This window comes from Xenopus tropicalis, chromosome 7 (genome assembly GCF_000004195.4).
Source record: "Xenopus tropicalis strain Nigerian chromosome 7, UCB_Xtro_10.0, whole genome shotgun sequence".
NCBI classification, from domain to species: Eukaryota; Metazoa; Chordata; class Amphibia; order Anura; family Pipidae; genus Xenopus; species Xenopus tropicalis.
In genome coordinates this window covers 28,138,497-28,152,353 of record NC_030683.2, presented here as the reverse complement: position 1 = coordinate 28,152,353, position 13,857 = coordinate 28,138,497, and the positions used below count along the sequence as shown (strand labels likewise).

General features: G+C 44.9%; 1 protein-coding gene across 8 annotated transcripts in view; it reads right to left on the bottom strand.

The window, feature by feature from the left end:
• The window catches only part of sh3pxd2a (SH3 and PX domains 2A), a 189,460-nt gene extending 177,627 nt beyond the window's left edge, over positions 1-11,833 (bottom strand). For all 8 annotated transcript variants that reach the window (XM_031905997.1, XM_031905999.1, XM_031906001.1 and 5 more), the window contains exon 1: positions 11,389-11,833. In XM_031905997.1, the coding sequence (XP_031761857.1) occupies positions 11,389-11,460 (72 nt within the window). In that variant the 5' untranslated portion in view covers positions 11,461-11,833. The remainder of the gene's footprint in view (positions 1-11,388) is intronic.
• Between the last annotated feature and the right edge of the window lie 2,024 nt (positions 11,834-13,857).

Sequence of the window (13,857 nt, the reverse complement as noted above, 5' to 3'; positions counted from 1 at the left end):
TCAATTAATGGTTTCCAAGCGTGTATAAGGGTGAGTTTGTACACCATAACACACACAGTGGTTGGGTATAACTGTCTCTGGGGGTTCAACAAGGAGTATGGTTACTCTATAACTAGGGATGCGCCAATTCCAGGTTCAAGATTCGGCCTCTTTCAGCAGAATTCGGATTCAATGAATCATTTAACTAATCCTTAAAATCATGTGACTTTTTGTCACATAAACACGGATGTTCTGCGCATACGGTTCTCTTTAAGCCTATCTTGATTTGCATATGCAACTTGGGATTCGGATTCGGTTTGGTATTCGGGCGAATCTTTCAAGAAGGATTCGGCCGAATCCCGAAATGGTGGATTTGATGCATCCATAAATATAACAGATATTTTCACATAAGCGTTTCACATAAACAAAGCTCAAATGTCAGTAGCAAAAACCATGTAGTCTTTACATTGTTGTACTACAGAGGGAAGAGATATAACCCCTCAGTTGGTACGGCACACAGGTGACAGCAAACAACTCTGCTTGTGAGTGAACTGACTGTGGTACTGAAGTAGTAACAGTAACAATGCAGCTTCCTCTTCATTAGAGAGAGGGCCTTGGACCGCAAACACAACTAGACGGCACATGGATGGCAGTGGGGGATTACTCTGAACAGGATAGTGCCTGAGCCCAGCTGTGCCTAGCAGATCCACCCGAGGAGAACAGGGCCATCTGAAAAGGAGAATCAGCAGAAATGGGCTTACCTTATCCAGATGATTGGATTTTTAATAAAGAAACACCTTTTGATTGACCCATCTGTCAATTAGCCAGCTTCTGCTACATTATTTCAGAAGTCAGAGCCAGGAGGAAAGAGATACTGCTCTCCACTGCAATAACATTTACAAATAGCTTTTAAACTATATATGAAGTCAGTTTAAAGGTGGCCATACACGTAGCAATTACGATCTTTGTTACCCCCACTGACGTTCAGGGCTGAATAGTGGAGATACGGAGGTAAAAACAATAGGGATTCTACCTTCACCTGCCAATCCAGCCCTAAATGTAGATTTTGCACAGGCGCCCGGTCAAAATCTTTTAACTTGCAGCCTTTGCGATATCGGTCGCCTCGTAGATCCGTCATACACAACAATGTTTCATACGATAATATCGGTGCGTGTATGGCCAGCTTAATTTTAGTACTTCTGGTCCCAAAGAACTTTAAAGGAGCTGATGAAACTATTTACCTGTCCAATGAGAAGCCCCTGATAATGATCTGCCCAGAGAGGTTGAGGAGCTCTGAAATTGCTTTGTTTATAAAGGAAGGGATGGGTAAGTTTAGTGAAAATAGGCCAACTTTCAAATTAGTCAAAAAATAGAAGAATATGGAGTTTTTAAATTAAAACAATAGGCAGAATGTAATTTCAACACAAGCCCTATTTAATGTGCTAATGTTAGCAAAGCTGTTTTTAAGTTTATACTGTCCCTTTAAAGAAATTCTAAAATTATAGTATAGTGAATTTAAATTGGGTTAAAGCTCCTCTCATCTTAACCATGTTGGTGAACAACCAACAGAGATTTAGTCATTAGTACATGGAGCTGTCCAACTTTTCCCCGTAAGTACACAGACAGAGAGCGGGACCACAGACTGTGACCTTTGCCATCGAATTACAAAACCACATCACTGTTTTAAATATTGTTATTTGTAATCTCCTGAAGTGCATACCTCAATAATGTGTACATACTAGGTGGGGTTTTTTCAGCTCACCAGGGGACATAATAATTCCAGTGCGATAATTCTGCCCTCTGCTCCAATAGTGCCCGATGCATCAAAACAGAGCAACAACAGCAAAGGTATGCACTTTAAGTCAAAATAAACACATTTTCCCTTTAAGCAAAATGACCTTAAGGGTAATGTCCCACAGAGAGATTAGTCACCTGGGAAAGACAATCGCCATTGGAAAGGCCTACACGTTACTTTGGTTTCCTGAAGCTGTGCAAAGTAGCGCTGCTGTGCATGTACGAGGAAACTTTGTGCAACTTCAGAAAACTGTAGGGATGCCCGCAGTAGCAGAGATCTATGGTGAGCGACTAATCTGTCTGTGGGAACTGCATGCTGTAACCTGAATAAGAGACACATGTAGAACATGTAGGTCTATGATTAGGCAAGGAGATACTTTCAGACACCTGTGGGAGTAGGGGTAGTTCCATGTTCTACAGCTTCATTTTGCACTGTGGCATTTCTCATCATGTTCTTATACTCAATGAAACCAAAGAAAATGGACCTGATTTACTATAAAAGGTGCTAAATTGTCCACGGCAACCAATCAGCTCTAACTTGTAGTTGACTAATCAAAATGACTTGCTGATTGGTTGCTAAGGGTAATTGCACTAGAGCACTTTAGCACCCCTGCTAGTAACGTTTATTTTGGATACTAGAAAGGTTCTGTAACATGAGATGGCATGACAGCAGTGATATGGCTACACTCACGACACACTCACTTGTGATCAATGACACTTTCCCCTCTTCTCCTGGGATAATCTATGGACCACAATAATAAGAGGTGCAAAGTTTGCCCTAGGTCAGTGCTGTACAAATTTAAAGAAAAACTGCACAAAACTATAAACAGTTAAACTAATAACCAAGTAAATAGATAGTAAGTACTAAGTTTGATAAACACGTGTTATAGTGAATGAGGATCAGAAAATCGTACCGAAGTACAGCTGAGACCCAGGTGTAGAAACCCCGGGTCAATCATACGATCCAAAGATTTACAGATGTATCTGTGTGCATAAAACAAAGCTCACCGTAGTCCTGTGGTGGTCCGGGTGCTCAGGGCCCCGAACCCGCAGCCAAGGGGAGATTTCCAAATTTTCGAAAGTAGCGCCAAACACTCCGGACGCCAGGATATTCTTTAAAGTTCAATCTTTATTCATCCATTTAAAAACAAAAAAACGCCTGACGCGTTTCGTACACGAATGTACTTAATCATAGGCTAGGTCAGTGCTGTCCAACTTCTGTTGTACCGAGGGCCGGAATTTTTCCGACCTACGTGGTGGAGGGCCGAAATGGAAGCCAGTTTTGACCACTCCCCTTTTTGAAACCGCACCCACTTGAAACCACACCCATGTTATCACATGACCATACCCATATTAATGGTTGTAGTACAGCAAAAACCTGCCATACTCTGCCTTCCCTACCCTGCCTGTGTGTGCCATACTCTGCCTTCCCTACCCTGCCTGTGTGTGCCATACTCTGCCTTCCCTACCCTGCCTGTGTGTGCCATACTCTGCCTTCCCTACCCTGCCTGTGTGTGCCATACTCTGCCTTCCCTACCCTGCCTGTGTGCCATACTTGGCTGGTTTGTGCCATACTTGGCCTGTGTGTGCTATACTCTGCCTGCCCTACCCTGCCTGTGTGTGCCATACTCTGCCTTCCCTACCCTGCCTGCGTGTGCCATACTTTCACTGTGTTTGCCATTCTTGGTTGGTTTGTGCCATACTCTGCCTGTGTGTGCCATACTCTGCCTTCCCTTCCCTGCCTGTGTGTGCCATACTCTGCTTGCCCTTAATCATAGGCTAGGTCAGTGCTGTCCAACTTCTGTTGTACCGAGGGCCGGAATTTTTCCGACCTACGTGGTGGAGGGCCGAAATGGAAGCCAGTTTTGACCACTCCCCTTTTTGAAACCGCACCCACTTGAAACCACACCCATGTTATCACATGACCATACCCATATTAATGGTTGTAGTACAGCAAAAACCTGCCATACTCTGCCTTCCCTACCCTGCCTGTGTGTGCCATACTCTGCCTTCCCTACCCTGCCTGTGTGTGCCATACTCTGCCTTCCCTACCCTGCCTGTGTGTGCCATACTCTGCCTTCCCTACCCTGCCTGTGTGCCATACTTGGCTGGTTTGTGCCATACTTGGCCTGTGTGTGCTATACTCTGCCTGCCCTACCCTGCCTGTGTGTGCCATACTCTGCCTTCCCTACCCTGCCTGCGTGTGCCATACTTTCACTGTGTTTGCCATTCTTGGTTGGTTTGTGCCATACTCTGCCTGTGTGTGCCATACTCTGCCTTCCCTTCCCTGCCTGTGTGTGCCATACTCTGCTTGCCCTATGATGCCTGTGTGTATGGCACACACAGGCAGCCTACAGTGGCACAATGCTGGCACTGCTCCTACAGTCTGCACAATAACTATATATTAAAAAACTTTTTAATTGCAGTACCACCTCAGTATATGTTCTTTTTGTAGTGTGCAGGGATTATTTGTGGGTTTCTACTGCTCCTGAGGTGTGAACAGGGGAACAATGGGGGTGATTACAGCCTGAGCCTGAGGTGTGAACACTGCAGGGGGTAAACAATGCAGAGATTAAAAGGTGTGAACAACACAGGGAATTACATATTTAAACAATACAGGGGGATTACAGCCTGAATCTGAGGTGAGAACCATGCAGGGGGGGCAGTTAATCTCAGTACTGATACCATTTAAATCTTACACAAGAGTAAGCCATCAAAGCAGCCAGACAGGTGGGGGGCCACACAGAGGGGGGTCGCGGGCCGCCAGTTGGACAGCACTGCCCTAGGTCTAGTAACTCAGAGCAACCAATCAGATATCGACTTTCAGCAGACCAGTAAATGCTGCCTGTGGATGTTTTTTCTTTTTGTCATAGGTTATTAGACCTGCAATTATGATGGGTAAAATGGCTGCACTGAGCATAAAAAAACCATGAAGGTACAAAACTGTCCGGCACGAATGGGAGTTAATAATGGCAATGCGAATCTCTCCCTGCCCCACTTAAGACACATTGGTGGGGGGAAATCTGCTAGGGCAACTAAAGGCTGAAGAAATCTGACATATCAGCCTTTAATTGGTTCCCCACACTCCACTTGGTGGAAAAAGTAGTATTTTTCTAAAATAAAAATAGCTCCCTAAACAACGAACTTAACTCCCACAAAGTACCGGACAAAACAAAACACATGGTACGATGGGAACAGAGGCTAAATGTGACCATAGACGATGACCAATGACAGTCAATCCTAGAGAACATCAAAAAAGCTTCCATCAACACCATAATCAAGGAAAACGCCTATAAAATACTATACGACTGGTACCTCACGCCACAGAAACTAAACAAAATATACAAGTCAGACCCCACCTGCTATAGGGGATGCGGAGAGATAGGAGATGAACTACATATTTGGTGGACATGCCCCCAAATTACAACACTCTGGAAGGAGGTCTTCAGATTCATAAGCCAACTATTACAGAAAGAAATCCAACCAGACCCTCAATTAGCTCTCCTACTCAACAAACCAGACTATCTGACCAGGGCCGAATTCAAACTATGCTCCCAAATATGCCTAGCGACCAGGTGTGGAATAGCAAAAAAATGGAAGTCAACACCACCACAATTCCCTGAAATAACAGCCAAAATCTGGTGGACATCTACAATGGAAAAACTGACCGCACTCATCCACCACAAAATGGACATATATGAAAAAATATGGACACCCTGGACCACATGGACCAAAAACCAAAATAATCAACCAACTAACCAGATCTAAAAACGGACAATGCCAAAGGAAAATTCCAAACGCTAACCTGAGAACTAAATAAAAGGAAAGGAAAAAAAGACTACCTGGATAAAAACGGCTAGGCGAGAGTCCAACCCCCCCCCCTTTTTTACCCTTAACCCCCTATCTAACCCCAACTCTACTTTCTTTCACCCCCCCTTGTCTCACATATTTTGTACGCATCTTATTTTGTTGTAAAACAATAAAAACAAAGTTTAAAAAAAAAAAAAAATAGCTCCCTAAAGTGCTAGGCTGCCCGCACCGAGTGGTGGAACCCACATGCGCATAAAGAATAATACCCACAACTTGCTCATTATGCACATGTGTGACATAGGTGTGTGATCTGTATCCACCACTCCTACGTCACATGCATGCGCGCAATGAGCGAGCAGGGAGTCTCACACATTATGTGCATGCGCGCTAAATAACATGGCTGCCCCCTCCGTGTGCTCCCTCCCAGTGCGGGCAGCCTAGCGTTGGTGGGGGCTGTTTTTTTAAAGAAAAAAAACTATTGTTTCCCCCAACCAGAGTGTGGGCTCCATCAGCCCACACCTTTGGTGGGGGAAGCAATTTCAAGCAGACAGGTGCGCTTTAAGGCACAGGGCTGCTGCAACACCTCCTACAGACAGCAGCAGAAGGGTGACTATGTTCCAATCACAATGTGTGACCCCCCCTCCCTTTGTATTAACACTTGCTCATTGCCCTGACCTGGAGTTCTAGGTCCAGGTGCCAATCACATGAGCAGGTGGTTATGTTCCCAGCATTGGATGGTAAGTACCAGGGAGTTCAAAGGGCAATGTATTACCGTAATATTCCTTTAATCATCATCAAGGGGAGAGAGGTTCCTAAATAGCCATCTCTAAGGACAGTGGCACACGGGAAGATTAGTCGCTTGCAATAAATTTTCACTAGAATGTAAATCACCAGTGGGATGGCACAAGTCGCCCAAACTTTCCTTGCGAGGAAACTTTGGGCAAACTAAGCGATGCGTATACCATCCCACCGCCAATTTACATTCTTGCCGGTGGGATGGCATGTCGGGGAGATTAGTCACCCGCAATAGTGAAAATTTATCATGGGTGACTAATCTCCCTGTGTGCCACTGCCCTAAGGAAATGGTAATCTATGAGATGCCCAGTGTGAATAGATGCCCCTCCACCCTTGTATCTTCAAGATGAAAGCCCTCTTATCAGGGACTAGGGGGGATTCAGGGCAGAGTATGTGAGAGGAATGAGAGGAAGTGCCACTCCTGCTTTTATTATGTGGACGTGATAAAGAATCACTGTGCCACGGTGAGTGCAGCGATTGCTCAGCCCTACTTTGTAGCGGCAGCCAACTATTTGCTGCGCCTTGCAATTATGCCAGCCTTCCTTTCTGCTTGGGATTGTCTGATACGTGGGAAATGGGGTGATTATTGTACGGCTGCAGCAGCCAGGATGTGAGCCGGACACATGCACCGGCATATTTACAGTACAGCACAAAGCCACACTTCTGGCAGCATCTGATTCGTTGAGATGGGAAGCGGCTTGTCGACCCAATGACTCTTTATATGGATATTCCTTTTTAATGGGAACAAAACAAGGGAGAAAAGAGCAGCTGGAAGAGCTACAAACAGGATTCTGACACTGTAACCAGCAGTCACGTTTGTATATAGGACTGTGAAGGTGACGGACTACAGACACAAAACAACTGGCTGGGGGGGGGGGGATTATAGGGAGTTTCTGGCATGCTATGTATTCACACTACCGCATACAGTGTACTAATCCACAGCTGGCACATCAGAATGTGTTTGGTCTATCATTCGTTATGGCATTTCTATAACTATGTATTCTAGAAATACCATGTGCCTGGATGTATTCCTGAATAGCAGACACACACAAAACAAAACACTCTGGCTTATTTACCAACACTGGGTAATTCAGCAACCAATCAGGGGTTAGGGTTGGTCAGCCAGCTGCACGTAGAACAATGAAAACAAAAATATGGTTGGTTGCTGCCCAGGTACACATTTGCTCAGCCTGATGGTGGGTGTGGGCACACACATACCAGGAAATATGCAGGCCAGCGCCACTATTGGTCTATAAATATACAGAAATGCATGGATCCACATGTGCATATGTAGACAATCCACTTTCAGGCCCGGACTGGCAATCTGTGGATTCTGTCAAATACCAGAGGGGCTGCTGTAAGGTGCCATAGACAGTAACTGTATGTATTGGCCTAGTGGGGGGCTGTTTGGGCCTCTATGTACTTAAAATTCCAGAGCCTATTTTGAATCCCAGTCTGGACCTGTCCTCCTTTGTCACTGAACCACAAGCAAAGCCCGTGTGATAATAACAAACCCCCTCAGCTGCACATCACCAGTACTATAATATTATGAGCCCCCCTATATAAACAAGTGACATGAAGTACACAAAGTTTATTGGCATTAAACAACCCTAAAGCAGAGAGAGCACAGATTATTAGCGTTAATGTATTTACAGTACAATATCTGTTACCCCTCCTAACCAATCAGTCCAAACAAGTTTTAAATATTAGAATCAAACACGTGTGTGGGTGTTGGCAGTCCCCAAACCCCTGGAAGCTCTCAGACACACAACTAGCAGTTACATATAGTATAGATTTACCACTGGCATGACTGTGCTTTCAGTATTTAAACTGAGATGCGATTCCCTCCCTACCCTGTATTGTATCACTGACAGCAGTATAACCGATCCCACGCTCCAAGGCTTAGTGTTACAATTCATGTGCCCATAATAGAACAAGCCGTGCAGCCCCCCCAGCCCCAAGCACACACTTCTCATGACACATGGTTTATTATTAGAGGAACTGTACTTACAGTAGCATAATGGTCGCTCCCCCCCATCTATTATTGCCATATCTTAAGGATTATTAAAAGAATTCCTTACAAAATGTGATGGCACACTCACGCCCCTCTTGCCATTCCTACACAGCATGGAGAATTATTAGAAGGACTATAACTAACTGATATATGTGTATATAGTTCACAATAATCTCTATGCCCTACAAGTGCTGGCAGTGATAACATATTTGGAAACACAGATGCCTACTAAACATATTCTCCCACAGTTCTTTCCCATATGCAATAGGCCCCCTATTAATACAAACATCACAGCACTACTATCCCCACCATTACTAGGAATGCAATGCTGCAGTTTATCCCCAGGTGCTGCTGCACTATAAACCACATTTTTACTATATTTGCATTTTCATGGCTTATTAAACATTACCATATTCCCAATTACAACTGTTGCTCTGTGGGACCCAGGGCAGTTTCCCATTCACTCCATGCAAAGACCAGACAATTAACAGTGCTACTCTAATACACAGAAGTGACAGACACCCCAACAATCACATACAGTATCACTGGAATTAAACCACCCTTCACCCTATGGGACCTATAATACATGGCAGGGTTGTACCACAATACATGTGTATACAGAATACATTGTGCCTGGGTGGGTATAATTGCCCCTTAATGCATGGCAGGGTTGTACCATAATACATAAAGTATACATTGTGCCTAGGTGGGTATAACTGCCCCAATAATGCATGGCAGGGTTGTACCACTATCCCTATGGGATACAGCAGAATACATTGTGCCTGGGTGGGTATAACTGCCCCAATAATGAATGAGTTGTACCACTATCCCTATGGGATACAGCAGAATATATTGTGCCTGGGTGGGCATAACTGCCCTAATAATGCATGGGTTGTACCACTATCCCTATGGGATACAGCAGAATATATTGTGCCTGGGTGGGCATAACTGCCCCAATAATGAATGGGTTGTACCATCATCCCTATGGGATACAGCAGAATACATTGTGCCTGGGTGGGCATAACTGCCCTAATAATGCATGGGTTGTACCACTATCCCTATGGGATACAGCAGAATATATTGTGCCTGGATGGGCATAACTGCCCCAATAATGCATGGGTTGTACCACTATCCCTATGGGATACAGCAGAATACATTGTGCCTGGGTGGGTATAACTGCCCCAATAATGCATGGGTTGTACCACTATCCCTATGGGATACAGCAGAATACATTGTGCCTGGGTGGGTATAACTGCCCCAATAATGCATGGGTTGTACCATCATCCCTATGGGATACAGCAGAAAACATTGTGCCTGGGTGGGCATAACTGCCCTAATAATGCATGGGTTGTACCACTATCCCTATGGGATACAGCAGAATATATTGTGCCTGGGTGGGCATAACTGCCCCAATAATGAATGGGTTGTACCATCATCCCTATGGGATACAGCAGAATACATTGTGCCTGGGTGGGCATAACTGCCCTAATAATGCATGGGTTGTACCACTATCCCTATGGGATACAGCAGAATACATTGTGCCTGGGTGGGTATAACTGCCCCAATAATGCATGGGTTGTACCGCTATCCCTATGGGATACAGCAGAATACATTGTGCCTGGGTGGGTATAACTGCCCCAATAATGCATGGGTTGTACCGCTATCCCTATGGGATACAGCAGAATACATTGTGCCTGGGTGGGTATAACTGCCCCAATAATGCATGGGTTGTAACATCATCCCTATGGGATACAGCAGAATACATTGTGCCTGGGTGGGCATAACTGCCCTAATAATGCATGGGTTGTACCACTATCCCTATGGGATACAGCAGAATATATTGTGCCTGGGTGGGCATAACTGCCCCAATAATGCATGGGTTGTACCACTATCCCTATGGGATACAGCAGAATACATTGTGCCTGGGTGGGTATAACTGCCCCAATAATGCATGGGTTGTACCGCTATCCCTATGGGATACAGCAGAATACATTGTGCCTGGGGGGGTATAACTGCCCCAATAATGCATGGGTTGTACCGCTATCCCTATGGGATACAGCAGAATACATTGTGCCTGGGGGGGTATAACTGCCCCAATAATGCATGGGTTCTACCGCTATCCCTATGGGATACAGCAGAATACATTGTGCCTGGGTGGGTATAACTGCCCCAATAATGCATGGGTTGTACCGCTATCCCTATGGGATACAGCAAAATACATTGTGCCTGGGTGGGTATAACTGCCCCAATAATGCATGGGTTGTACCATCATCCCTATGGGATACAGCAGAATACATTGTGCCTGGGTGGGCATAACTGCCCTAATAATGCATAGGTTGTACCGCTATCCCTATGGGATACAGCAGAATACCTTGTGCCTGGGTGGGTATAACTGCCCCAATAATGCATGGGTTGTACCACTATCCCTATGGGATACAGCAGAATACATTGTGCCTGGGTGGGCATAACTGCCCCAATAATGCATGGGTTGTACCACTATCCCTATGGGATACAGCAGAATACATTGTGCCTGGGTGGGTATAACTGCCCCAATAATGCATGGGTTGTACCACTATCCCTATGGGATACAGCAGAATACATTGTGCCTGGGTGGGTATAACTGCCCCAATAATGCATGGGTTGTACCACTATCCCTATGGGATACAGCAGAATACATTGTGCCTGGGTGGGTATAACTGCCCCAATAATGCATGGGTTGTACCACTATCCCTATGGGATACAGCAGAATATATTGTGCCTGGGTGGGTATAACTGCCCCAATAATGCATGGGTTGTACCACTATCCCTATGGGATACAGCAGAATACATTGTGCCTGGGTGGGTATAACTGCCCCAATAATGCATGGGTTGTACCACTATCCCTATGGGATACAGCAGAATACATTGTGCCTGGGGGGTATAACTGCCCCAATAATGCATGGGTTGTACCACTATACAGTACAATACATAGTGCTGGGGGGGGTATTACTACTCACATAGTGCTTGGATGGGTTCCTCCTTTTCTGCACACCCTGTACGCTCACATCCAGCACCCAGAAGGACAGCATCTTTCCCCTCGGAGGCACGGCCAGGCAGGCAGGCAGCGGGCTGAAGCCACTCACTGGGGCATTACTGTCCCGGTCCCCCCGGCAGTTCCGTGCAAGCGCTGTGTATAAGAGCAGGGAGGGGGCCGCTCACTCCAATGAAAAGGCTCTAGGGCTGAGCTCCGCTGCCATGTGCTTGTGGCTTGTTTCTCTGGGCAGTAGGCTGCCCTCTGCTGTTCTTGTGTTTCCCCTGGGCTTTCTGCCTTCACATTGGGATACTCCTCCTCTCACCCTGCCTGAGTGCTACTCCCCTTGCCCTCCCTGCTGCAGCTGCAGCCTGGGTTACACAGCTCTGTGATTCCCCGCTCCGCGGGTGACACGGTCCTTACATGGAGGCGGGGCCTGCTCAGGACACAGAGACTCCTATATATTCATTGGATTCATGGATCCGGGGGAGGGGCGGGGACTGGCCACCAAATTGAAATGATAAATGCCTCAGTGGCTGTCTGTATGGGGGCTAATAATAGTACAGACCCTGGGTCCTGCCTTTAGCTTGTTTCTCGGGGAGGCTGGAGCCCAAATGTGAGGGAAACTAGCTAAAGGCAGTACCCAGGTTATATGTAACTTGTATATGTGAGATATAACTATAATGTTGTGTCATTTATACATTTCTTTGAAAAACATAGGCCATAGGGGCCCCTCTCAGGTTGGGAACCTTACCAGGGCAAATGTCTCTTTGTCCTTCTCTTAATCCAATCCAGGCCTTATAGACCAGGTGCCCCCAGTCCCTACATGTATGGCTCTTGCTCTCTGGGGTGACTAAGAAATGTAAGAATTCTGAAAATTAAGATTTTTTAAAGAAGGTCCTTAGGGATGCATTGGCATGTGGGGGTATGACATTGGTATGGGGGAATGCATTCTGTCCCATGGGTGCCCAGATGGTATTGAACTATAACACCCACATCAGTGCCACCTCAGGGCTCCTTGCTACTCTGAGGCAGGCAAATAAATGCTGTCCCTTTGCGCTTTGCTTTTCTCATTGGAGTCAGGGGCAAATCTCTAGTGCAGAAAGCAATAGTGTTCTCTGCACTAGAAGAGCCATAATTCTGATTTAAAAAAACTAACTAGCTGGGCACTGCCACCTAAGGTGTGTTGCTCAACTCACTTCATGGACTCACTTCCTTACCTCTGGAACTCTATCCCTGAATCCCTCCGCAGGGAACACTCACTCTCTTTAAGATGCTACCTTCTAGAGCACAAAAACATTATTTTGCCTAGTCCTGTGCTTAAGAGCAAATGCCCATACCTAGTGCACTCTTACCTTCCAATTTGTGCCTGTATGTTACCCAACCACTCTACGGGGCAGGGACCTCCTTCCTACTGTGTCTCATACCTCATGGCACTTATTCCCTGTGCATTTATATATATTTATTGTATTTATTACAACACTTGTAAGATTGTACAGCGCTGTGTACCCTTGTGGCACTTTATAAATAAATCTTTGCAAAGGGGAAGAAGCACTCCAGTGTGTCGGCAATGCCTTTAAATCATTTATTTGCAGAAATGTACAAACAGCACAAGCTTTCTGGGGTGCAATACACACAAGTGAACAATTTACTCACTAAATACCTTAACAGATTTTTGTTTATGTTGATTGAACTTTATAAATAAAGTTATACATACATACATACATAGACACAGCACCCCTGCCCAGCATGCACTAACCCTTTATTAATATGTTGAGGAATAATGGGAGTTTTAGTCCACCGATGCATTTTCTTAATTTTATACAGATTTTGTGTTTTCATTCAGTTTCTTCACTGAAAATGTTGAACTCTGATTATGGGCATACCAGCCAATGTATGGAAGGCAACAGGATAATCGTGCTCCCCTACTGAAATCTAATCAGACAGTGCATGCACCCAAGGTGGGGGAAGGATTCAGTCTCAGTGGGGAATGCTATCTTAACATACGATCACACTGTTATCTGGGATTAGTGGGATTGGTTTCCAGTAAATCACTTTGTAGAAAGACACAATGCAAGAACTTGCCTGGCTATAAACCAAAAAAAAAAAACACCACGAGCCAAGATGCTGTGATGCAGTTGGTTAAAATGTAATTAAACAAAGAGTTAATTGTTATACATGCTTCATACATATTTCATCCAATTCTATTTTATGTAAAGTTATGTCTAAAAGCAGTTGAAATATTACACAGTAACTGCAGCCTATATCAGGGGATTCCCCTTGCTATATAAAAAAATATATATCTCAGACACAATATATTCTAAATAATACAATATATATATATATAACACAATATATTCTAATAATTTTCTTTTAATAGCTGTCCTTAACTTTCTTATTCACTTACAGTTATTGGGTGCTGATTTGGCCATTATTTCATTGACATTCAGTCAAC